Source organism: Molossus molossus, unplaced genomic scaffold, assembly GCF_014108415.1.
Source record: "Molossus molossus isolate mMolMol1 unplaced genomic scaffold, mMolMol1.p scaffold_m16_p_19, whole genome shotgun sequence".
NCBI classification, from domain to species: Eukaryota; Metazoa; Chordata; class Mammalia; order Chiroptera; family Molossidae; genus Molossus; species Molossus molossus.
The window spans coordinates 28,506,533-28,534,030 of NW_023425354.1; the positions used below are offsets into that span (position 1 = coordinate 28,506,533).

The 27,498-nt window shown below is 43.3% G+C and overlaps 1 protein-coding gene and 1 pseudogene across 1 annotated transcript; one reads left to right on the top strand and one right to left on the bottom strand.

The window, feature by feature from the left end:
- Nucleotides 1-944: 944 nt before the first annotated feature.
- Nucleotides 945-22,702, bottom strand: CWC25 (CWC25 spliceosome associated protein homolog). Its single transcript, XM_036268628.1, has 10 exons — nucleotides 22,562-22,702; nucleotides 20,210-20,382; nucleotides 10,907-11,143; nucleotides 6,527-6,596; nucleotides 5,192-5,319; nucleotides 4,450-4,513; nucleotides 3,614-3,825; nucleotides 3,130-3,228; nucleotides 1,897-2,058; nucleotides 945-1,424 (listed from the first exon to the last, which is right to left on the bottom strand). Exons 1-10 carry the CDS (start codon nucleotides 22,577-22,579, stop codon nucleotides 1,310-1,312), a joined length of 1,278 nt encoding a protein of 425 aa, XP_036124521.1. The 5' UTR covers nucleotides 22,580-22,702; the 3' UTR covers nucleotides 945-1,309.
- On the top strand, nucleotides 13,032-14,090 carry LOC118633983 (annotated as a pseudogene).
- Nucleotides 22,703-27,498: the final 4,796 nt, after the last annotated feature.

The following is a 27,498-nucleotide window of genomic DNA, read 5'->3' on the forward strand; positions in this document are numbered from 1 at the left end:
AAAAAGAGTAAAGACAGGAGATTGGTCTCATACTTTTTGGGTTTTTTAATAACTGACTAAAAAATAGTAGCAAACAACTTCAAGAAATCTAGAATTATTGTAATAAGATTACTACATGATAAAAGGGAAGCCATGAAATAAACAGCTTCCATTTTATTTTATTTTTTTAAGAGCCAGGGACCATACTGGCAATTTGGTCCTGACTCATAAAATCATTTGACTTCATCATTGCACTTCCCACATCAAAGACTCTAAGCAGTGTAAAAGGATAGATAACCTAGATCCTATCAATAAACCCAAGCCCCTCCTAAACTAGCTGGATTTGCAGAGGGAAAAAAAGCTGACCTGCCTTACTGTATTACTCGATAACAAGATACAATGTGTTTCCATTACATAGTAAAGTCATTTACCAAACAATATATTCTCACAAAGCTAACTTTTTTTTTAAAGCATATAAAAATTACCATTTATATATACACACACTATACTTTGACAGTTTAAAAGACAGTCCAATGGTTCAACAGTTCATTTAGGATTTTTAAATACTTTCCCCTTCCAGATTCTTTGTCACTCCCTTGGTTCTGCCCTAACCCGACATCATTCTGTCACGTATCTACTAAATCAAGTAAATGTTCATTTACCCAGTAAGCACAATCTATCTCAGTGACTCTGGAGAGTGAGGTTTCTAAAAGGTTTGGTATATACTGAGGTGGTGGGATAGTTATGTTCACACAGGTGGGAGGAAAGTGGCATACAGTCCACCCTCGTTTATCACGGTTAATCAGTTCCAGACTCTACCGCAATAAATGAATTTCCGCAAAGTAGGATTCTTTATTTATACGGTCGTCCCTCGCCACTTCATGCTTCAATTTTCGCGGCTTCACTCTATCGCGGTTTTTTCAAATATAGTATAGTATAGTATAGTATTTGAAAAAACTGCGATAGAGTGAAGCCGCAAAAGTTGGAGGCATGAACTGGCGAGGGACAACTGTAATAAGTAAGAATCACTACCACAGGGAGCAGCCTTCCAGAGCAGCAAGAGTGCTCACACCTAGATAGTCCAGTGCCCACCCATTAAAAACAGTCAAAACCCACTCTGAACCCAGCAAAAGTTGCTGAGGAACCCATTAAGCAAGTCACACTAGTTCCCAAAGGAAGTAGCTGTTTCAGGAATCGATGAAGGAAAGTCACTTTGAACAGTGGTGATTGACATCTGTGGAATAAGTCACTTGAACTCTTATAAAGAGAATTTTTAAGAGGTCATCAGCTTCCCTGGAAAATTCAGGAAAATCAGCAAGAGGGATGGTTTTCATCTTTTCATAAAGTTCTTCTCCAGAGCTACTGAGGTCCTCTGTAGAGAGTAGATATTCCGCTTCACCCGATCCTCCAGGGAGGAGGTAGATGCACTCTCTAGCTTCATGCGGCTAGGGAGAGAAGACAAGACGAATGTTAAGTGACAAACGTGTCAACTGGTCATCTAGCAAAATTAGCCACAAAGCAGCTGTAGAAACACAAGCTCTTTTAAGCCCACATATATTACTTCTAACTCCATCTGGAACTCAATTTTTAAACCAGTTCCAAAGGGAAAATTTATGTTTTAGAAAACAGTCAAAGCCTCATTGGAAAAAGACTTCCTGAACCATGAATTCTATTTAAAAGGAAGGCCAAGGAGATTCAATGAAAATACTAATTCATTTCTCCTCCCCTCAAATAAAAAACATCCTACTCTCTGGCCAGAAGCTGGGAGTGGTAACAAAGATGGTCTGGAAACTGAGCTCCATGTTCTTTCTGCACAGACACAGAAGCACTGGGAACACAAGGAATGAACCAGCTGTCCAACTGCCTCCTTCGGACCATCACCATGAAAACCGTTGGGCAGGAGGAAGATGCACTTACTGGATAAATTTCCCATCCCGAGAGTCCAGCTTCTCCAGCCTCTGCTCCCGTTCATCATCCTTAGCATGCTTCTTAAGGATGTTCAGTCTCTCTTCCTCCCGCCACTTGGCATTTTCCATCATCTCTCGCCGTTTTCTCTCAAGTTCCTCTGATGAGAGTTTTCTGTTGAACACAAAAACCATCCTATCAGGTCGACTTCTCTACCAGCAAAAAAACGGAACCACCTTGCCATGCCAGCTTGGCTCAGTGGTTTAAGCGTCAGCCCATGGACCTAAGGGTCATGGGTTTGATTCCAGGTCAAGGCATGTACCTGGTTTGCAGGTTCGATCCCCAGCTCTGTTTGGGGTTGTGTAAGAGGCAGCCAATTGATATCTCTCTCACATTGACGTTTCTCTCTCTCTCTCTCCTTCTCTCTCTCTTTTTCTCTCTGCCTCCCTCCCCTCCACTCTATCTAAAGAAGAAAAAGCCCAGCCAGTGTGGTTCAGTGATTGAGCTTCAACCCATTCACCAAAAAGCTGCTGGTTTGATTCCCGGTCAGGGCACATGCCCAGGTTGTGGGCCTGATCCCCCGTGCGGGGCATGCAGGAGGCAACCAGTTGATGCTCTCTCTCATTAATGTTTCTCTCTGTCTCTCCCTCTCCCTTACTCTCTAAAATCAATAAAGAAAAAAAATTTTTTTAGATAAAATAATCAATAAAAAGCCCTAAGGTTGGTTTGACTTAGCAGTTAGATCATTGGCCCACAGATCAAAGGGTCTCAGGTTCGATTCCTGGTCAAGGACACATACCTGGGTTGTAGGCTTGATCCCTGGCCCGGGTCAGGATTGTGGGGTAGGCAACCAATCGATATGTCTCTCTCACATCGATGCCCTCCCCCCACCCCTCACTATCCCTCTCTCCCTTCTTCCTTCCCTCTCTTCCTTCCACTCTATGTAAAAATTAGTGGAAAAATATCCTCGGGTTAGGATTAACAACAACAACAAAAATCAATAAAAACATATTTAAAAACATGAATTAACATGCTTACAGATGCTGAGAGACAGTCAATTAATTTGTCCTTTCAATGTGCCTCCCACTGTGAGGAGGTGGGACAGACTGTTAAAAGTTGACAAGAAGAATTTAAAAAGCTGGTTGAGCAAAAAGGTGATATAAATTGTCCACTTGCCCAGGTTTGAACCACTCCTAGACTCAGGCCTGCAGCGTCTGCAGTTTATCTACTAGGCTCTTGACTCACCTGGTATATCCAGGTGCGTGCCGCCTTTGGTAGACCTCTTTTTTAGGTGATGGGCTCTTAGTTCGGCCTCTCTCTTTCCTATTTACCTTAGAGTTGTGCCTGTAACAGACACAGAAGACAGAGAGGAGAAAAGCTTTTTCAATACAAGGGATTTTATCATGTTCTTCAAATGATGGAAGGAAAGCTCAGTGTGTTAGAATTATAATCCAAATCGAAGAGAATAGAGGGCAGAAGTGGAAGAAAAACAAAAACATAAAGATACATAAGATTTGATATTAGACTAGCTCTAGAGATTCCAAATATATAAATATGTAGTTCTAGGGGCTTGAGCTTTACATTGAGGTAGGGGCAGGGGGTGATGTACAGGGAATAACAAAGCAAAGGCATTTGGAAAATTAATGAACAGATATCACCAAAAGCAAATAACCTGTTATGACCAGGCCCCACATGCACAGTTTATCTAACAGTGAATTCCCAGACTCACAGTTTGCTTGGTCTTGGGGACCGTGACCTCCGGCCTGGGGATCGAGACCTCCTGTCCCGAGACCCTACTTCTCTGGTGCTCTTCTTGCTGGCATGTCTGGGAGGTGAGGGGGATGAGCTTCTGGATCTGGAGTGATTCTTCCACCCATGCACTCCTTTTGGCTTAGCCATCAAAGGATCCTGCAGATGGTGGCCATGGTCAGAGTCCCTGATCTATATCATCAAGGAAAGGAAGAAAGGTTATTTATAGGAAAAGCCAGCAGCTCAGGAGAAAATGCAGTGAGACAAGAAAATGAATGAACAATGAGGTTCTATAAGGAGACAACTGGGTAAATCAATCCCTTCACAGAGAACCATACAAATGTAAAGTACCCACCCAGCCACCTTAACTGGCCTGGCAATTCACTGCAGCCTAAGGAGGAGCAAGAGGCCGAGCATGGAGGACAGGACCTAAGGCTAAACATGCTGAGGGAAAAGAAGGAATCCAGAGGGGTGAACATTTGTCAAAGTCATCAACCCGTACACTTAAAATGTATGCATGTCCTATAAATTCTTTGCAGAGGAAAGGACAGAATGACTAAATGCTCCACTTGGTGGTTTACCCTCTCTGCCCAGAGGGCCCTCAGCTCAGGGATAAGGAATGGGCCTGTTCCCCAGCAGCCCCACTCTTGGCTGCTCAAACTCCCTTTTTCCCCACATAATGTTTGATTGGCTGTTAAAAGTTGACAAGAAAAATAAAAAAAGCTGGTTGGGCAAAAGGCTCTACTTATACCCAAAAAGGCTGTCACGGTGGCACATTCGACAGGCCCTCTCCCTTTGAGAAGCCCACATCTTTACCTGTAAGCCATACCCAGGAACTTTGGACAAAACAGAGGAAGAATTTGCCATCTTCTTTTGAGATCTAAGAGATTAAAACACACACCCATTAAAAAAGAAAATGTGTAAAGGTCTAGTTTAAATCTCTTGTGCTGAAATGTGCTTCCTGTTTCAATGGTGACCTTTCCCATCTCCCAGCTATTACTTGGGAGTGTGTCTCTCTCTATCTGGACTATCTTTGCTGAAAGATGCATCAGCACAGTCATGTTTTTCCTGTGCAAAACCGTGGGCCCAGTTTTTCATGATCATGGTATCTCCCCTGCCAGGTAAGTATGGGGGGCCCAGTTTTTCAGCCCTTATGCCTGAACACATTCTCCTCTCACCTCCTGCTGCTATTCCAGGGACTCAGAGTGAGTCAGCAGTGACAATGCTGACTGCTCCCACAGAGAAGACATACAGAATGGGCCCAGATGGGCCCATTAAAGCATTAAAAATAAAAGAAGAAGAAAAATAAGTCTACATAAAACTCATTTCAATCATATCCAGGATATGTGTCTGAAGACTGAGGGCTATGGGGTCATGCGAAGATCTCCAAGGAACTCTAGTGCTAGATGGCAAGCTCTGAGGGCACAGGCTGTGTATGAGCTCACCACTGAAACCCCAGTTCCTGGCAGATCCCAGCTTGGAGGGGGCATTCAGTTAGTGTCTGTGGAATGAATGAGTGAATGAATCAGTGATGAGGGAGGCCTGCCTCCACACTCACCTCCCCCAGCTGCGCTCATCCTCACTGCTGCCACGATCGCTACTTGAGCTTCTGTGCTTATGTTTCTTGTGCTTCTTTTTCTTCTCCTTCTTTTTCTTCTTCTCTTTTTTTTCCAGACTCATTTGCAACTAGAAAAATGCCCAGAACATAACCACACAAGATTACTGAGACTGATCAGTTCTTCTGAGGGGACTGGGTTATGCACAAACTATCTGACTCCAAGCCTCTGGATCTACAGGGAGCCAGGACATTATCCAGAGTTTCTGTGTCAAGAGGAGGAGGATCTTAACCCTGGTTGTGCACAAATGCCCCTTAGACTAATGAAGAGAATCTCTGGTGGGTGGGGCTAGGAATTTGTGTGTGATTTTTTAAATCCTCACCCGAGGATATTTTTCCATTGATTTTTTTTTTTTTTAAGACAAGAGTGAAAGGGGGAGGGGGAGGGAGAAAGAGAGAGAAACATAGATGTGAGAGAGACACATCGACCAGCTGCCTCCCCAATGACACTGACCAGGGTAGGGGATTGAATTTGCAACCCAGGTACATGCTCTTGACCAGGAATTGAACCTGAGACCCTTCCATCCTCAGGCCAAAACTCTAATGGAGCCAAACTAGCCAGGGCAGGAATTTTTTAAATAGTCCCTGGAACCACCACTTACAATTCCCATCTGTCAAAAGAACTCCAACTCCATTTAAAGCAATCAAGAACTGCAAAATCAATCTTTAAATTTTTCTTAAATTTCCATAAAATGTCATGTGAATATTCAAAGAGCCCTAGAGGCTCTATCTAATACCTGATCTCTGAAACACACTATATGATCATGCTTTCCACAGGCATATCCCATACCCCTCTTTTTCTAGAACCATGACATCACATGGTACTTTCCCAACCAAAAGACATAAGAGAGGATATCAAGCTTAATTAAGCTTGGTAAATTAAAATTGCATGAAATCACCAGGGAAAAGTTTCTAAAAGACAAAAATGGTTAAAGCCACTGTTTTCCTTCTTGTAAGGTAAAGTAAATACAGAGAAGTTCTCATGTTAAATAGCTAAAAGATACTCCTGGTGCTTATTTATTTATTTATTTTTTTTTTTTCCATTTTTTTTGTTCAGATAGAGTGGGAGGGAGAGAGAGAGAGAGAAACATCGATGTGAGAGAGACACATCGAGTAGTTGCCACCCACACAACCCAACGAGGGCCGGGGACAAACTGCCACTGAGGTACGTGCCCTTAGCGGGAACTGAACCCGGGTCTCTCTGGACCGCAGGCTGATGCTCTAACCGCTGAGCCAAACCGGCCAGGGCTCCTGGTGCTTATTTAATGCACTACTTACCAATTCTTTGATTTTCTTCATTTTCACAGGATTATTCAATACTTCTCTTTTTTTCTCCTCCTCCTTTTTCCTAAATTATAAAAATGATAACAATTTATTTTAGAAAGGAGATTAAGTAACTCATTCTACTCTCCACAATTCTATATAGCAATCTTTTTTCAAAATGCGTGGAGACAGGCCCTATGCTGAAATATACATGATGGTGTAAAAGCCAGAAATCTTCCCCAAATCTGCAAAAGGGATTGAATATTGTGGGAAGTCCACACTGGTTCCCTATGGTGCAAGAGAGTTTGGTGTGTTTCTTGTTAGCCTTCACACTCAAGGCTTCTCAACTAGTCAAGTAAATGGGTGTCTCCTGTGTGTCAATTGGTTGTTGTGTATCAGCTGGTTGCAATTTTCCAATACTATATCCACTGTTTAGCATAATAGCCACCTGGGAAATAAAGAGAGTGGATTCCTCTTTTGAGAAGTCACACTCTCACCCTGGCCAGTGTGGCTCAGTTGGTTGAATGTTGTCCCATGAATCAACTTGTCACCAGTTTGATTCCTGGTCAGGACACATGCCCAGGTTGCAGGTTTGGTCCCTAGTTGGGGTACGGGAGGCAACCCATAGATGTTTCTCGCTCTCTTTCTCTCTCTCTCTCTCTCTCTCTCTCCTTTCTTCTCTCTCTAAAAATATCAATAAAATCATATTAAACAACAACAACAACAATACTGCCCGCCCGGTATGGCTCACTGGTTGAGCATTAACCCATGCACCAAGAGGTCATCGGTTCAATTCCCCATCAAGGCACATGCCCAGATTGTGGGCCCGATCCCCAGAGGGGGTATGCTGAAGGCAGCCAATCGATGTTCTCTCTCATCGATGTTTGTCTCTCTCTCTCCCTCTCCCTTCCTCTCTCTCTAAAATAAAAAAAAAAAAAATGAAAAACAGATGGTTTAAAAAAAAGTCACACTTTTTTAAATTTTATTTATTTATTTATTTATTTTATCCTCACCCGAGGACACTTTTGCATTTATCTTCAGATAGAGCGGGAGGGAGAGGGGGGAAAAGAGAGAGAGAGAGAAACATCGATGTGAGAGAGACACATCAATTGGTTGCGACCCACACAGCCCCGGCTGGGGCCGGGGACAAACTGCATCTGAGGTATGTGCCCTTAGCAGGAACCGAACCCGGGACTCTCTGGTCCGTGGGTCAACGCTCTAACCGCTGAGCCAAACCGGCCAGGGCACTTTTTTTTTTATATTGTTCATAGGCGGGTAAATTGGTCAACTTCCCTGGAGAACAATTTGACAACACTTATCACAGCCTGCACATGCTCTTTGGTCTAACAAATTTGTTACTTAAGGAAATTATCAAGGAAGGTCACAATAAAGGTATTCATATTATAACAATGAAAATTTGGAAACAAGTTAGAGGTTCAACAAGAGAGTATTAATAAATTATGCTATATCCATACAATAGAGACATAAAATGATGTTATAGAAGCATAGTTAGTGGCATAGAAAGATGTTCAATATACATAATTAGATGAAAAGAAGTTCATAAAATAGTATGTGCAACATTAGTACACCAATGTTCACAGCAGTATTATTCGCAATAGCCAAAAGGTGGAAACAAGTCCATCCACAGGTGAATAAATAAAGTGTATACAGTGAAATATTATTCAACCTTACATAGGAAGGAAATTCTGACACATGCTACAACATGGATGAAACTTGAAGACATTACGCTGAGTGAAATAAAGTAGTCACAAAAAGATAAAAATTGTTTGAGTTCACTTATATAAGGTTCCCACACTAGTCAAACTCATAAAAACAGAAAGTAGAATGGCAGTTCCCAGGAGCTGGGGGAAAGAAAAAATACAGAGTTGTTTATGGGTAGAGAGTTTCAGTTTTGCAAGATGAAAGCTTCTGGAGATTGGCTGCACAACAATGTGGACATACTTAACATTACTCAACTGTACATTTAAAATGGTTATTAGCCCTGGCCGGTTTGGCTCAGCGGTTGGAGCGTCAGCCTGTGGTACAGAGAGACCCAGGTTCGGTTCCCACTAAGGGCACGTACCTCGGTTGCAGTTTGTCCCCGGCCCTGGTTGGTTGTGCGGGTGGCAACCACTCGATGTGTCCCTTCACATCGATGTTTCTCTCTCTCTCTCTCTTCCTCTCTCTCCCTCCCGCTCTATCTGAACAAAAAATGGAAAAATGTCCTCGGGTGAGGATAAAAAAATAAAAATAAATAAATAAATAAATAAATAAATAAATAAATAAAATGGTTATTAATTTTTTTTTAATCCTCACCCAAAGGCATTTTCCCATTTATCTTCAGATAGAGTGGGAGGGAGAGAGAGAGAGACATCGATGTGAGAGAGGCATATCGATTGGCTGCCTCCCGCACGAACACAACCAGGACTGGGGACCAAACTGCAACCAAGGTACGCGCTGTTGACCGGAATTGAACCTACAACTCCTTGGTCCGTCCCCTCTAACCGCTGAGCTAAACCGGCCAGGGCCTAAACGGTTATAAATTTTATGTTGTATATATTTCACTACAATTTTTTTTTCTTTATTGATTTAGAGAGAGAGGAAGGGACAGGGAGAGAAAGAAAAAATCATCAATGAGCGAGAACATCAACTGGCCACCTCCTGCATGCCCCACACTGGGTATTTGGCCCACAACCTCGGCATGTGCCCTGACTGGGAATCGAACCAGCAACCTACTAGTGCATGGGTCTATGGGCACATGCCCATATTGTGGACTCCCCAGTAGGGGGCATGCAGGAGGCAGCTGACAGATGTATCTCTTACATCAATGTTTTTATCTCTCTCTCCCTTCTTTTCTCTCTAAAAAAAAAATCAATAAAAATATATTTTAAAAAAATAATAAAATTTTAAAAAGGAGGCTAACAAAGGAGAAAATATTTGCATATACAAATACTGTACAATATCTTTACATACACATATGCAATATCTTTAACATATAAATAGCTTTAAAAGAAATATAAATAACAATAAACATTTTTTTAATCCCTCACCTGAGGATATTTTTCCATTGAGTTTTAGAGAGAGTGGAAAGAAGGAAGGGAGAGAGAAACATGGATGTGAGAGAGATACAAGAATTGGTTGCCTCCCACATAACCCCAACTAAGGCTGGGGATCAAACCTGCAACCCAGGTATATGCCCTTGACCGGGAATTGAACCCACAACCCTTTGGTTCATGGGCTGACACTCTAACTGCTGAGCCAAACTGGCCAGGGCCAATAAATATTTTTACTTTTCTTTTCTTTTTTAATCCTCACCCAAGTTTTTTTTCTATTTATCTTCAGATAGAGTGGCGGAGGGGGGGCATAGATGTGAGAGAGACACATCAATTGGTTGCCTCCCGCACGACCCCGACCAGGGCCAGGGACCAAATCGCAACCAAAGTACATGCCCTTAATAGGAGTCAAACCTGTGATTCTTTGGTCCGCAGGCCAGCGCTCTAATTGCTGAGCCAAACTGGCCAGAGCCAATAAACATTTTTGATGTTGAATCTTACACACTGGAAATAAAATATTGCAAATCAAATCCCCCCAAAATAATATGCACAGCATGATTTCATTCAGCATCCAAAATGTAGCTACTTTTATCTGTTACATGTTAGGGTTTCAAGGGAGATTCTAAAGGTTCTTTTAAAGGGTTCTGCTGCAAAAAAACAAATGGGGGTGGGGGAATAGGAGGAAAGAAGGCCTGTTCACCCACCTAGCCAGTGGGTGAACAGTTTCCAAGAAGCTGCCACCCTTTCTCACCTTGCTTCTACCTCATTTTTTTGTTGTTGTTAATCTTCACCTGAGGATATTTTTCCATTGATTTTTAACAAACTATAGAAATGATCCCTGAAAGTAGTCTTTCCGCTGATTTTTAGATACAGTAGAAGGGAGAGAGAGTGAGAAAGAGAGAAACATGGATGTGAGAGAGACACATCAATTGGTTGCCTCCCACATGATCCCAACCAGGACCAGAGATCGAACCTGCAACCTAGGTATGTGCCCTTGACCGGGAATCAAACCCAAGACCCTTCAGTCCATGGGGCAACGTTGTAACCACTGAGCAAAACTGGCCAGGGTATACCTTATATTTTTGATTGGAGGTCAACAGTAACTGAATAAATCCAGTCTGATCTACCTGCTCTGGTCCAATTGCCAATCTCTTCCCATATGGCCTACACCAGACATTTGTAATGGAGCCTCCTTCCCCACATCAAGAAGCCCAAATGGAGACAAATCCTTTTACATGATAGACAAAAGCTAAGAGGAAACCAACTGTGAAGTAAGAGGCTATATAACATCTCCACTAAGGATTTCTATATAAAAGCCCCCTTCCCAGCCCCTCATTAGTACCTGATGATGAAGAGTGGGTCCTCCCGGATCTTGCTGGCCATGTCAAGGAGGGAATTGGCACCCGATGGGGCAAAGATAGAGCCTGGGAGGAGTCCTGTCTCAGAAGAACAGCCTGCTTCCTTCTCCTCCATCTTCTCAAAAACATATTTGTCAATGGGGCGTCCCAGCAAGTACTCATCACGGTTCACCATCCCACCAGGACCCTGGTACATCCAGTCCAATTTTTCTTCTTTTTTCCTAGTTCAAGAAAAAAAAAGAACAGAAAATGTAGACTCCTGCAAACCTACACACAAAACCTGAACACAAGAGATACATAATCAGAGCTGGTCAGGGCAGAACTCATTCTAGAGGCACCTAGCATGGGCTAAACCCAGTACTCCACGTGGCACACGAGAAGAAATGGTGCTTGCCAGCATGAAGCTTACCATGTAGTGGAGATCGTTTTCACCCCCTAGAGCAATTTATGAGGAAAAACAGTGTTCCTCCACCTGGGGCACAGATCTTTGCTCAGAGCTTCTCAAGTCTCCTCTACAAAGTCTTTATATTATTCTTTCATTTTGAGGATAATCTGAAACAATAAGCATATTCTGGATCACCTCATTACCAAGACCAATTTCAGTGACCACGTATGTAGTTGTATTCATCGTGTGTTTTAGTGCTTATTGTCGTATTGGCACAAGAGGTGATACTAATTTGAGGAGATCATGAAGAAAGACCAAAGATAACCTAATAAGAAAATTATGCTTTCGAGCCAAAAGAGAGGGGCCAAAATAAAATGTCATGGTATCATGCCAAACAAATATTTCCCTGTGATTTTGAGAAAAACAAGTGGTGAGAAAAGTGAGCCTTCAAACAACAGACAATAAAGGCAAGCTGAATTCATAAGAGCATATGTTGAAGCAGCCAATACCACATTCACACTGCAAGCAGCAAAGTACTTTCATCAAACGAGTATTATCTATAAAATTCAACTGAATGTTTTATGAATATGACTTTTTATGCTTTAAATTGTGTATTTAGCCCTGGCCGGTTTGGCTCAGCGGTTAGAGGGTTGGCCTGCGGTCTACAGAGACCCGGGTTCGGTTCCTGCTAAGGGCATGTACTTCGGCTGCAGTTTGTCCCCGGCCCTGGTCAGGTCGTGCGGGTGGCGGCCACTCGATGTGTCCCTTTCATGTCGATGTTTCTCTCTCTCTCTCTTCCTCTCTCCCTCCCACTCTAGCTGAACAAAATATCGAAAAATGTCCTCAGGTGAGGATAAAAAAAATAATAAATTGTGTATTTATTTTTGTTTAAGATTATATAACAACCATGAGCATAAAGAATGTCTTCCTGCCCTGGCCAGTTTGGCTCAGCGGTGAGAGCATCGGCCTGTGGTCCAGAGAGACCCGGGTTCGGTTCTTGCTAAGGGCATGTACTTAGGTTGCAGTTTGTCCCCGGCCCTGGTTGGGTTGTGCGGGTGGCAGCCACTCGATATGCCCCTTTCATGTTGATGTTTCTCTCTCTCCCTCCCTCCCTCTCTCCCTCCCACTCTATCTGAAAAAGAAATGAAAAAATGTCCTCAGGTAAGGATTAAAAAAATAAATTTAAAAAAAGAATGTCTTCTTGGTTACAGCTTAGGACATTTTTATTTATTTATTTAAAAAATATTTGTATTGATTTTTTTAAAGAGAGAGGGAGTAAGAGATAGAAACATTGATCAGCTGCCCCCTGCATGACCCTTACTGGAGATCAAGGCCGAAACCTGGGCATGTGCCCTGACTGGGAATCAAACCGGAACCTCAGTCCAATGTTTTCTGGACAGTGGTCCATATCAGTGTTTCTCAACCCTTGCACTTTAGAGAGCTCTTGGAAGATTAAATAAGGATGGGAGTGATTCCCACTCAAGCAGATTCCCTAAGAATAGCAGGGGTGCCCGGCCGGAATGGCTCAGTGGTTGAGCCACACTGGCTGGGCACATCTTTGGACATTTTTAATAAGTTAAACCAATAATGGAGGATCATAACACTTTAGATTTTTTCCTATTAGACTGCAGCTCTTTTCCTATTAGACTACAGTCTATAATTAAGAATTGATGGTAGGCCATTAGGTTCAGGCTCTACCCAGCTTGCAAGCCACTGGAGTCAAGATGGAGGAGTATGAGCGAGAGTCGTGCCCTGGCAAAAAATGGAAGATGGTGGGGGGGCCTTTACAATGAATACCACCAGTAGTGGTGTCTGTCAAGCAATTCAAGGTTTTTGCCATTCACCAGTGGGAATAAACCAGAGACTACAAGGGAGTTTGACAGCTATTAAAATCAGGCCTCTAGCCCTGGCTGGCATGGCTCAGTGATTAGAGTATCAGCCAGCACACTGGAGGGTCTTAGGTTCAATTCCCGGTCAAGGGCATGTACCTGGGTTGCAGGTTTGATCCCTGGCCCTGGTCAAGGTTGTGTGGGAGACAACCAATCAATGTGTTTCTCTCACACTGATGTCTCTCTCTCTCTCTGTTTCCTCCCACCTCCTCCTTTCACTTCCACTCTCCCCAATAAAATCAATGGAGAAAATATCCTCAGGAGAGGATTAACAAAAAATAATAACAATAAAAATAAAATCAGGCCTCCAGTGTGCACTCTCTCTCTCTCTGGGGCACACCCGCACCCTCAGGCATGTTACCTTTGCTTTCTTTCTCCTAAGCTTCAAGGACCCTTCTTTTGCTTCTGTAACTTCTTTCCTGGGCCCATGCAGCCCAGCTGGCTGACTTCTTCCAAGGCTCACTTCTACCTCTGTGACTTTCTAAATAAACTTTTGCTTCTATTTATAAAATAAAATAAAAAAACCCAGCCCTCCACAGTTGGGAGGTAGCTTTGTAGTTTGAGGAGGTCCGTTTTCCACGACTGGCTGCATATGCTTCAAGCCAGAGGAAAGGAAGATCCCTGGAATTCCATCACAAGTGCTGCCTTAACAGGAGCCACGCAGGCAGCAAGAAATGGACCAGGGGCCATGGTTGTTGGGTCAGCTGTGACAGGTGGCGTTCTCCTAGCTTTAATTGGAGGAATTGGTATCTTCTTAAGATTTGCCTTTTGCAGTTTCCCAATGATCCTTATTTGCTGAAGAACCCCTCCCAGTTGCCTTCAACCCAGTTACCACCCTCACCTTTTGGAACTATGGACAATATCAATGGGACTTCTTTCCTAGGATTTCTTTAACAGAATGAGCTATAATTCAAGAAAGATTGTGGAATACCAAGATACAGTCTGTTTTTAAACCACAGGTTAACTATGGTCAAATAGGCTATGAAGAGATATTTGGCACTTTTTTCTATTTAAAGGACATGATGAAGGGAGGATGAGGTGTGAAAAGATAATACATTTATTTATTCACATTTGGATTGTATTTGTGATCAAAATAAATGTATAATAGTATTTTTTTTTTATCCTTACCCGGACATTTTTGCATTTATCTTCAGATAGAGCAGGAGGGAGTGAAGGAGGAAGAGAGAGAGAGAAACGTTGATGTGAGAGAGACACACCGAGTGGTTGCCACCCACACGACCCCAACTGGGGCCAGGGACAAATTGCAACCGAGGTACATGCCCTTAGTGGGAACCGAATCCAGACTCTCTGGTCCGCAGGCCGACGCTCTAACCGCTGTGCCAAACTGGCCAGGGCTGTATAATAGTATTAAAAGAAAAAATAGGGTGGGATTGGGAGGAGGGTGTCGGGGTGGGGAGGGCATCTGTAACAAAAATAAATGAATAAAAATTGCAAAAAAAGAAAAGAAAAAAAAAATACAAATGCTTAGAAGATGGAGTACCAAAGGACAAATAACAGTGAGACATGACCATCATTTCCTTTGGGAGTTCTCTGTTTGGTTTTGTGTGTTCTGTCATTCAAACACAAAACTGGGGAGGAGAAAAAGAACTGATTATGAAAGGAATACCACATCAGATCTTAAGGAGGTCTGAGCAGAAAGATCAGTGATGACTAGAATATTCTAGAAAGCTCATTTTTCTGAAAGGCAGCATAACATAATGGTTAAAAGCACTAGCTCTGAAGTCAGGAAATATGAATTTGAATCTCGACTCCAAAAGCAAGAAACTTCTCTGAGGCTTGGTGTCCGCACCTATAAAATGGACATAAAGCAGTGCCTACCTCACAGGTTGGGGATTAAGTAAGTTAGAGGATTTTTAACACATTCAGAAGAATACGTGGCTCAAAATAAGTGCTAAATACAAGCTAGCTTGTCTTTTTGTTATCTATGTATATGTGTTTGTCTCTCCCACCAGGGTTCTTAAACTCCTGGATAGCTGGGAATCACCTGTGAATCCCAGACAGTTGCCTAATGATCACGTGTTCACTGTTTGACAATTCATGGGCAATAGATCTTAAGCTAGGCAGTACTTTTTTAAAGAAAAACAGGTCTGGTGTGGTGTGGCTCAGCTGGTTGAGCCTCATCCCCTGCACCAAAAGGTTGCCAGTTCAATTCCCAGTCAGGGCACATACCTAGGCGGCAGGTTAGATCCTTAGTTGGAGTGCATACTGGAGGCAGCTGATCAATGTTTTTCTCTCTCTCCCTCTCCCTTCCTTTCCCTCTAAAATCAATAAAAACATATTTTTTTAAAAACACCATTTTTAAAAGTTATTTTTAAAAAAGAGCCCAGCTGTTGTGGCTCAGTGGATTGAGTGTCATCCCATGGACTGAGAGGTCCAGGTTCAGTTCCTGGTCAGGGCACATGCAGGCTCAATCCCCAGTAGGAGGTGTACAGGAGGCAGCCGATGGATATTTCTCTCTCACATTGATGTTTCTATTTCTCTCTCTAAATCAATAAAAAATCATATTAAAAAAAAAAAAGTCCGGCTAGTGTGGCTCAGTGGTTGAGCATTGACTAAGAGGTCACTGGTTCGATTCCTGGTCAGGACACATGCCCAGGTTGTGGGCCCAATCCCCAGTGGGGGTCATGCAGGAGGTGGCCAGTCAATGTTCTCTCTCATCGATGTTTCTATCTCTCTCTTCCTCTTACTTCCTTTCTCTCTAAAACTAATAAAGAAAAAAAAAATGTTTTAAAACGAAAAGAAAAGCAGGAAGTCTTTGTAACTGGGTAGGGGGATTTTTAAAGGACATGTAAAAAATGAATGAAGGGATCATGTATGCATACCTGACACCAGTGATGGGGAAATTGGGAATAAATATTCATTTATTCATATGTAAACATTTACTCAGCATACTTCCTATGTGCCAGACAGATGAGCAAAGCTAAAAGGATGAAAAAAAATTCAGGCAGCTGAGTTGCTCATAGGTTACTGGATGAGGCATGTGAGTTAATAAATTGCCAAACAGTGCCGATGAGACCTAAGCATGTGGTGAGGTGACTCTGGGACACTCAAAGTAGGACTGCCTGGGAAGGCAGCTGAACATACAGAGATACAGGAGTTTGGGTGGGATAAACCTGGGAGTCATCAGCATGAAGTGGACAATGGGTGCTAGAGGAATGAAGGAGCTCTTAAAGAGAGAGAGAATAAAGGGAGAAGAGCAGTAGGCCTGAGGGAACATGACCAGTTACTAGAAAAGAAGCTAAGTAAATGTAGGAAAGAGAGAAGAGGTGATATGAAGAAATGGGAGGACCAGGAACCTGTAAGCTAAGGAGGAAAACGTTTCTGGGGAAGGGCAACTGGATCAAATACAGAAGAAAGAATATGATAATATAGATACTTCTATAAAGTAGTATTTTCATAGCTCTATCTACTCTTTAAGGATTCTGCTAGTACTAGTCCTACTCAGGCCCTCTAGTAAGAGAACATGTTGTATAGCCGAGATCCAGGGTCACAGGACTTGTCCTGGTTCCACCACTTATCAGCTAGGTAACCATGCATACTACTTCTGTGCACATCCATATCCTCCTGTCTAAAATGGAGCTAGCAAGCACCATCTCTCATTGTTACTCCTTTTAAATGAGAAAATATTTGGAGTAAAAGCCATATAAAAGCAAAATGATCTATAGATTTTGTTGGTGCTATCATTAAGGATACAGGCCAGGTTCTGAATCAAGGCTGTCCATTAGGACCATCCAGGAAGCTCTTAATATATACAGATGCCCTGATCCACACATTCCCTGCTATATTTTTTATTTTCTTTTCTTTTTTTTTTTTTCCATTTTTTGTTCAGGTAGAGTGGGAGGGAGAGAGAGGAACAGAGAGAGAGAGAGAAACATCGATGTGAAAGGGACACATCGAGTGGCTGCCACCTGCACAACCGACCAGGGCCGGGGACAAACTGCAACCGAGGTACGTGCCCTTAGCGGGAACCGAACCCGGGTCTCTCAGGACCGCAGGCCGACGCTCTAACCGCTGAACCAAACCGGCCAGGGCTATTTTCTTTTCTTTATTGACTTTGAGAGAGAGAAGAAGGAAGAAGAGAGAGAGAGAATAGAAACATCGATGAGAGAAAACATTGACTGGCCACTTCCTGCATGCCCCCTACTGGGGATTGGGCCCACAACCTGGGCATGTGCCCTGACTAGGAATCAAACCGGCGACCTCCTGGTGCATGGGTCGATGCTTAACCACTAAGCCACATGGACTGTGCACCCCTGCTATTCTTAGGGAATCTGCTTGGGTAGGAATCACTCCCATCCTTATTTAATCTTCCAAGAGCTCTCTAAAGTGCAAGGGTTGAGAAACACTGATATAGACCACTGTCCAGAAAACAATATTCTAAAATTATAAGTAAATATTAAAGCAACACTCTACTGCAACACTCTATTGCAGGATAATATGTATATTAAGGTTTTCATTTGTCCTGAGAGATGCATTTCAAACATAAAAAAGGATTATCTGGCCCTGGTCAGTTTGGCTCAGTAATTAGAGCCCGAAGACCAAAGAGTCGTGGGTTTGATTCTGGTCAAGGGCACATTCCTCAGTTGCGGTTCAATCCCTGGCTCTGGTTGGGGTTATGTGGGAGGCAACCAATTGATGTGTCTCTCTCACATTAATGTTTCTCTTTCTCCCCGCCTCATCTGAAAATCAATAGAAAAATATAAAGGATTAAAACAATTAATAAATCATATTTTTTTAAAAAAAGATATTCTGAACAACAGAAGTGAAACATTAGATAGTAAAAGGTTTTTATTTTATAGGCTAAATTAAAAGCCTGACACTGTGCAAAAAAATTGTACAAAATAGTCTAGATGGAAAGCAGATCATCTAAATACATCTGCAAGTAAAGACTGAAAAAAAAAAGCAGGATCTACATGTTGACCTTCGTGTTTTATAACACTGGAGGGTAGGTAAGGGAGCAAAAACATCAAAAGAATATAAAATCATCTTCTTCTCATTTGCAATAGACAAGCAGGCATAAGGGTCAGCAACAGGGTATTTACATCTCAGTTCTGAGGCTGTTCATCTGTATACTCCAACCTCTAATTAGATTCTATAAAGCCCAGATTTCTGATACATCAGGCATATGATTGTAATGCTTTATTGAAGGACAATTTCAAAATAATTTTTTACCTTTGGTTAGTGGGAAAGTGAACTTTTATGACTAATGGGTCTTCAGTCTAAAATTGATCTCTGTTTTAAAACCAAGGGTTCACAAAATCTAAAACTTCACATATAACAATGTGTGTTCATTTTATAAGCTGCCCAAGAATTAATTAGAATGTTGGAAATGTATTTACATTAAATTATAATGTAAAGTATATAATTTACATAAAGTAAGGTATATAGAGTAAAATAATTTAATGTGTATGCACGGTAAAAAAAATATTTCATTCTCTTATCTCATTTTATATAGTAATATCCTAAATATATTTTAAAATTCTCAAACTCCATTTATTTTATTTTATTTTATTTTTATTTATTTATTTATTTTAATCCTCACCCAAGGCTCTCTTTACATTTATCTTCAGACAGAGTGGGAGGAAGAAAGAGAAAGAAATATCAATATGAGAGAGACACATCGATTGGCTGCCACCCCAACAGGACTGAGGACCAACTGCAACTGAGGCATGCGCTCCTGGCCGGAATCGAACCCAGGACTCCCTGGTTTGCAGGCTGACGCTTAACTGTCGAGCCAAACCAACCAGGTCTCAAACTCCATTTATTTTAAAACATTTCAAATTTCATACTTAAGCCCCTGACCAGTTTTGCTCAGCGGTTAGAGCATTGGCCTGCAATCTAGAGACACCCGGGTTCGGTTCCCGCTAAGGGCATGTACCTCGGTTGCAGTTTGTCCCCGGCCCTGGTTGGGTTGTGTGGGTGGCAGCCACTCGATGTGTCCCTTTCACGTCGATGTTTCTCTCTCTCTCTTTCTCTTCCTCTCTCTCCCTCCCACTCTATCTGAACAATAAATGGGAAAATGTCCTCGGGTGAGGATAAAAAAAAAAAATTCATACTTAAGTGAGAATGACCCTCTCCCCAATCCATTATTCTGAAAAAAATATGACTGTTATCCTGCCTAAGTTTCATAATGCCATTTGCATCAACTGAAACTAAGTCTTCCATGCACACACACAACCCTAAATGTCACAGGACACTCAAAGTAGAACTGCCTGGGTCATGAAACTATTAAGAAAAAGTCCAGTATATCAAATGGGGGGCACAAGCTACACACCACCCTGGAGATGTGCCCACAAGGACATAAACAGGAGCATTATAGATTACTCAATTTTAGTCTACCTGTAGCTTTCATTCAATTCTGATTTAGGAATGCACTGCATATTTTATGCTTTTTATTACAGTTACTCCCACTTCCTTTTATAAGATGGGTAGGGTAATTATTATCTGCTACTCTATCCTATATTACATAAGAGGAAACAAGTAGGGTAAAATTGAGTGGGGCTACCCACAGCTGCACAGCTTTTACACCATCCACCTCCTTCCAAAGGACCTCACTGCCCCCGTAAAATGAGCCTGCAATACATAAACAAAAGCAGGAACAAGAATGCCTTGTCACATTCTAAGAGGTAGGTAGTGGCAATCATCCACAGTCATGGTTATTTGCCAATCATCTACCATGAGCTTGGCCTACATTAAGACCTTTACATGTTACCTCATTTGATCTTCAACAAACCTTAGAAACTGGGAACTCTCACTCTCTCCTGAGTGTACTGAGGTAACCAAGGCTCCCAAACTTGTCCCCAGTTACATGGCCAGGCCGGTACATGCAAGTCAGCCTCAGAACCCAGGTTAGTCTGACTCCAAAATCCATGTTCTTAACCAGTTATTGTGTAATAACTAGATGATGCACTGAGAGGCCATTCCTGCAGTTCCCCACACATCAGGACATTCTCAGCCCACACTGCCCACTGCACCCACAGCTCCTGGCTTACTTGACAGCGCCAACATCCTCTGCATAGCGCTGCATCTCCTCCCGGGCCCTCTCCTCCCGGAGCTCCCGCTGAAGCTCCTCAATCTTCTTCCGCTCAGCCTCATGCTTCTGCTCAGCCTTCCACACTTTCTCCACATTTCGGAGTGTCTGCGGGTGCCAGCTCTTCTTCAGATTCTGTGGTAATTGAAAGGAGGAGAAAACAATTCAGGGAGTGTGTGGGTGGCAAATAAAACTGGCCCTGCCTCACCCACCCCTCTATATCCTAATCACGCCAGGCAGGAATATATAAGGGCAAGGCTATCTTTAACAATGACAAGGTTGGCACCCAATAATCTCTCACACACCAGGGGGGTTTTGGTCAAGTATATAAAGTTTCAGGAAATAAAAGGTCCTTCCTGAATTCCCTTCAAATACTTTTAGCTTAAAATGCATTTGAGGCTGACTTCCACTGGCCATGTCTGAAGCCAGGGTTGTTGATGACAATTCATGAGGAACTGGGTAGGGAGATGGAAAGGTACAGACTCTGAAAAACAACATCCATTCTTATGAACACAACCTTCTTTTCCTTCAGTTCACTTAACCTTCCTTACACTTGCATGGTTTACAACCCCATCTAGTACCTCTTTCAACATTCCTTCCCAGGAATCTCCCCTTAGTTTTGATCCCCGTCCCCCTTTATCCTCAAAGAATGCTTCTCCTCTCCTTCCTCCCCAAGAGTCACTGCTCTGGTTCAGCTTCCCAATCAGGGTAGGTTTCCTGGAGGAAGTAACATCTAAGAACAATTATAAATTAGCCTGGTAATGTAGAAAGGGGAGGAAGGGTAAGATATCCAAACAGAAGGAATAGCACACACAGATGAAGGCACAGTGGTGTGAAAGAACACAGGATAAATAATTCACTGTGGCTGGACATTGAATGTAAGCTGACGGGGTGGGAGTTCAAGATGAAGCCAGCTAAGAAAGATGCAGATTAAGGGCCTTACAAACCACGTTAAGGGGTTGGACTTATTCTGTTGACAGTAGGAAACAATAGAGTCATATGCAGGTGAAAGATATGGCTATCATGTGAAGAGTGGACTGAAGAGGAACAAGATTAAGGACCAGGAGACCAGTTAAGAAGTATAAATGAGAAAATGCACACAAGACACCTGAAATGTGGAAGGTGTTAAGTCAATAAGGTTTCCCTTTTCTTCCTTTTTTCTCTTTTTGTCCTTCCTTTTCCCTCATCGGGTCCTTCAGTCCTTCCTTCCTCCTTCCCCACCCCTCCACCCACCCTTGCCAGCCCTTTCCTACTGGTCCCCCTCTCCCTCCTTTAAAATGGGTGATTATGCTCCCCAGGGAACATCTGGCATTGTCTGGAGACATTTTTGATCATCACAACTGGGGGAGAGGGGTGGTACTAGTGGCTAGAGGCTAGGGATGCTAATAAACATCCTACAATGCACAGAACCAAACACACACAAAACAAAGAATCCAGCCCAAAATGTCAACAGCGCTGGAGGCTGGGAATCCCTGGATTAGAGATTCCCTGTCCCTAAACACAGTTATCTGAAGAATACACTAAATTCGAGGAACCCTGATGGAGTACTGAAACTCATACTAATCAATAACACCTGACAAACTCTAATACAGCTACTGGATAGGTGACTAAATTGATCTATTTGATGATTCAATGGGCTACACTTTCAAGAGGTTAGCATTTTTCTGATCTTGCACCATGCTCTTGTGGGTCATTGCCCTATTTGGGGCCTTAACCCCCTACAAATGAACTATACTGTTTAAGAGAAATCGACGCTTAACTTATATTAACTGCTATAAATTCGGAGGAAAGCTCTGACGCTAATGATTAGAATGCAGCACTGAAGGAGAAACGGAAAAGGTGGACATGAAGAAGGTCCCAGGCTTAAAATGGATCCTAGGACACAGCTTAAGGGAAAGAAGAATGGGGCGCAAACCACGCCTACCAAACAGCAGGACATCGCCTCTTAGCTCCTAGCTGAGAAAGGGAGACGTGTCCCAAGACAAGACATACAAAATAATGCCTGCGTGACCCGCCCTCGACATCTGCCTCCCTTCCTACCCATGGTTCCAACCCCCGCCCCCCGCACCTTCTTGGAATTTCCTGCTCCCGCCAACAAACCCACAAACATAAACTGCCACCGTCGGCGACACAGCTGGCACACCTTTCCAGTCTCCACTCAGTCCCTCTGTGGCCTTGACGATCCGTCCCCTCTCTAGGGCTACAGCTCTCTCCCCCAGAGAGCAAGGCTGCGTTGCCAAGGTTACCCGCTCCCACCAATTTCCGTCCCCAGCCCTCACCGGTCTCCTCCCCCGCCGAGGCCTCCCTCACTTACCAGGTCCCCGCCTCCCATGACGGTGGGGACGCTTCCTCACTGCGTGGACCTGGAAGACTCAAGAAGGACGGAGAGGAAACGTAGAGGAACAGCTCAGGCGCGACTTCCCCAGACCTGTTCTCCTGGGCCACCGGCTGCCACTTCCACTGCCGGATCTAGAACTCACTTCCGGGAGAGCATTCTATTACTGCGACGTTGGCGCGGGGTGATGACGTTATTGCTCTGTGGCGCTGCGTAGCAGTAACGTCACAGGTAGTTTCGCAGTTTGAGGCCCTAATGTCGCGGCAGCTGCGGTCTCATTTTGGACGCCTCGGGTCGGCACACCTGCTGTCCCGAAAGGTGTGTTAAAACGCCCTGGCTCGGTGGGCCTCGCCTTGCGGTTCGGTTGCCATAGCAGCGCGCCGCGGCGTTGCCCTCAGGGCTCTGCTCCTTAACTCATCGCGAGGCCCCGGCGTGGACCAGCTGCGGCCGCCTGGCCTGGGCACAGACCCCCACACTCCGGTTTTCCACACGGCTTTTCAAACCCGCACTCTCCTCAAACCTCGACGCAGCGCCGACTCCCTTACGTCAGATCTACTTGACCGAGATAAGTAGAAACAATCGACCCGAAATTCCATCGGCTGCTCTGCACCAGACCTTTGGAATCTGCCAGCTTTCCTATTCCCTTGCCCTGAGTTTGCAGAGGAAGAGGCGCCCCCCTATCTAAGGCTGGCGGTTGTTCCATTCTGGATCCCGCCCCTCACTTCTGGTATTACTCGAGTTCTTCCTCTCTCCTGTATCTCTCTCAGTAATGGCTCTTTGTCATCACCATTTTAGGTATGTTCAATTGATCCATCAAAAATAAAATAAAATAAAACATCTTTCCCCGGCTGCTACTGCTCTCTTCTCTCTGTCTTAACCAAAACTTGAAACGAGTTGTTTCCACTCATGAGATAAGATGCTCCACTCCATCGGCTTAACCTCACCCCCTCCACTCAACTATTCTTTCCATGATCTTAAGTAATCTCCCTGTAGTTAAATCAAACTAGCCCTGCCCAGGTAGATCAGTTGGAGCATCGAATCCAGATTATACCAAGGTTGTGGGTTCGGTCTCTGGTCAGGGCACATACAAATATCAACCAGTGGATGTATAAAGAAGTGAAACAAGTTGATCTCTCTCAAATCAATCAATAAATCAGCCTGGCTGGTGTGACTCAGTGGTTGATCGTGGATCCATGCACCAAAAGGTGGCTGGTGCACATGCCCAGGTTGTGGGCCCGATCCCCAGTGGGGGATCAATGTTCTCTCTCTCTCTCTCTCTCTCTCTCTCTCTCTCTCTCTCTCTCTCTCTCTTCCTTTCTTTCTCTAAAAATCAATTTTAAAAAATAAGAAAGAAGCCCTGGCAGGTTTGGCTCAGCGGTTGGAGCGTCGGCCTGCGGTCTGGAGAGACCCGGGTTCGGTTCCCGCTAAGGGCACGTACCTCGGTTGCAGTTTGTCCCTGGCCCTGGTTGGTCGTGCGGGTGGCAGCCACTCGATGTGTTCCTTTCGCATCGATGTTTCTCTCTCTCTCTCTGTTCCTCTCTCTCCCTCCCACTCTACCTGAACAAAAGGTGGAAGAATGTCCTCAGGTGAGGATAAAAAAAAATAAGAAGAAGAAAGAAAAATAAATAATTTCACTCTGTGGTTCAGTGTTTGTGTGTGTGTGACCTATCTTTGCTAGCTGTTGTCAAACTGCATGTACGTGTGGTACCCATCCCACATTTGGGCAATCTGAGGAACAAACTGTGAACCTGCAGTACTGCACTGGAGTGTGGCATAGGCTCCATCTATTTAAGCAATTCGTATTAAGTGGCAAAGGAAGGGGCATGAAAGCATTTCAGATATCAATTTTGTACATTAACTAGAAACAAGCCTCTTAGTAATTTTAAGTTTAAGTAATTTCTTAGGGAAATATCTGGGGAAAAACACTGAATTGAAACGGGGGCTAACTGCCTGGTGGTGAAATACTCCTCAGAGTTCTGACCCCCACCTGTCTGTTGAGACATACCTGGTTCATTTGTGACCTATTCTTAACTTCTGAATATTGGGGCTCCATGAGAGCATAAAGAAGGGAAATTAGAAGAGCAAGTCTCTCTTCCACACTTCAAAGTTTAATTTTCCTAGATAACTTGTAAGTTTCAGCCGACCTTTCTCAAAATTAAAATGGTGGCCTTTTAATTACTAGGGTAAAACTGTGGAGGTGGCTAGGTGTGTTAAAAGCAGCTGTCCTGGCATGTGTCTGTCAAAACAGACACCACAAAAAAGACAGAAAACTGAAGACAGCTTTTATTTGACCAAATGTGTGTATTGATAGAATTATGTCTACTGCTCAGTCAACAACTGCCATCTTATATGGAGCATCCAGTGTATGCCTAGCATGTAGTGGGCATTTTGTATTATGGCTACTAGGAACAAATAAGTGAATAAATGAATGCAAAAATCCAAGAAAATTCTTTCTTGACCACTGAAAAAAGAGAGCAAGCACACCAAAGTAGTCACTCCTAAGGAATTCCAACTCAAATGATGGAGAAGAATTAATAACACTTAAGATAGGACAAAAATCTCTAAATGGAAAGAATCACCAAGTACATCATTGAAAAACTACAGAACATCAAGAACAAAAATCCTAAGATTTTACAGAGAGAAACAGGTCACATATGGGAATAAGAATGACATCAAGCCCTGGCCAGTTTTGCTCAGTGGTTAGAGCATCGGCCCGCAGACCAATGAGTCGTGTGTTCGATTCCAGCCAAGAGCATGTACCTCAGTTGCGATCCGTCCCTAGCCCTAGTTGGGGTCCTGTGGGAGGCAGCCTCTCGATGTGTCCCTTTCACGTCGATGTTTCTCTCTCTCTCTCATCTGCTCTCTCTCTCCCATGCTATCTGAACAAAAATGGAGAAAAAGTCCTCTGGTGAGGATCAAAAAAAAAAAAAAAGAATGACGTCAAGCTTATCAAGAGAATCTAGAAGACAGTGAAGATTTGCAAACCTCTGCAAAAAAAAGTTTCATGAATTATTTTCCCAGCCCATCTGGTGTGGCTCAGTGGTTGACCATCGACCCATGCACCAAAAGGTCACCGGTTCAATTCCCCAGCAGGGCACATGCCCAGGTTGTGGGCTGGGTTGCCAGTGGGGGCCATGCAGGAGGCAGCCAATTGATGTTCTCTTTCACTGATGTTTCTGTCTATCCCTCTCCCTCTCTCCCTCTGAAATCAATAAAGAAAAAAAAACGTTTTTAAGAATTATTTTCTCACCACCACCACCACAAATAAACTAAAAAAAAAAAAAGAATTATTTTCTCAAGCATTCAGGGAAAATAAAGATATTTTCAGATATGCAAGGACTCAAACATTTTGCCTTCCCTGTATTCTTTCTCAAGAAGCTCCTGGGGGTTATTTTCTATCACAGAAAGGAGGAAACCAATAAAAAGAAGGACAATGTCCAGGAAACAGAATCCAACACAAAGGAGAAGGAATGGGAATTCCCAAGGCACCAGCTTGGGTGGTTGGTCTAAACATCCTAAAGCAGAAGGATGGAAGGTGTCAGAAGACTGCCTTGAAAAAATCAGTTTGGGGGGCCAGGAGTGGGGAGGAGGGTGTCAATGGGGGGAAAAGGAGGGACAGCTGTAATACTTTCAATAATAAAGTTTTTTGTTTTTTTTTTAATTAGTTTGACCGGTTTGGACCATGTGAGTAATTGTACTGTCAGGCTGTTGAAGAATCTGAAAATAATTGTCAACAGGCACAAAGAAAAATATGCAAATCAAAAATGAAGTAATTATCTTTAAGAAAAAAATTGTCAAGGAAGGAAATACTATCAGAGTACCTATAGATTGACTCAGTAGTAAATAGTATTTATATGCTCATGACAATGTAAACATAATTGATTTAATACAAAATTTTGATCTAATTTTAGCAAATGGGAAATTTTAACAAAAGGAGTGTAAGAATGCAAATCCTTGACTGCTAGAACTGGAAACCAATAAATTATCACACTTCCTCCTTACAATTGTTTCTTCAAGGAAGAAAAGGTGTGGTGGTGGTATATTTGTTTTTGCACTCAAACACTCCTGCAATTCTGGGGGAGTTCCTCGCGTTGTCAAACACGGTTGAGGCAATACTCCCTCCTCCTCTACCTGGTAAATCAACACACGTGTCAGACCGCAGCTCAGCCAATCAAATGATCCCGCTTGGCACTTTTTTAACTCGAGGAATTGTCCTGAAGATGAAAGTGCACCTGGAATAATATCCATGATGCAGTGACAAGAGCCCAGGGTTGGCAGCACCAACAGTGGACACTTCCAGGGTGGAGACCTGAGCTGGATTTCCCTGCTTGGCAGCCCCTCATAGTTAACTGCTATTTGAGTTAGGTTCTCCCACTTTCCCTCAACTCTGTAAGTCTCCACCATCCCTCCAGTAGACTCCTTTTCTGCTTTAAGTGGCCAGAGTGGTCTGTTCCATTTCAAAACTAAGAAGAAAGTGCCCCTAACCCTGAAGGGAGGATTATGCAGTGACACAAGCAACAGGTTAATAACACTCTTCAGATCAGGCAGAAATATCCCTTCAAACTGTAGAAAAGCTTCAGTTTTAAATATTGTCTAGAAAGTTTCAAAAGATAACTCTTTCTTGAGGTACAAACACTCTTCCTCTGACAGCTGTGTGTGAATGTGTCAACTTTCACTAGACCGAAAGCTCCCTGGGGACAGGGATGCTTTTTCATCTTCTAATTCACTATAGCCTTGCATGTACTAAGCTCTCAAAAATACACGTTGTGGCCCTGGCCGGTTTGGTTCAGCAGTTAGAGCGTCGGCCTGCGGTCCAGAGAGACCCGGGTTCGGTTCCCGCTAAGGGCATGTACCTCGGTTGCAGTTTGTGCCCGGCCCTGGTTGGTCATGTGGGTAGCAGCCACTCAATGTGTCCC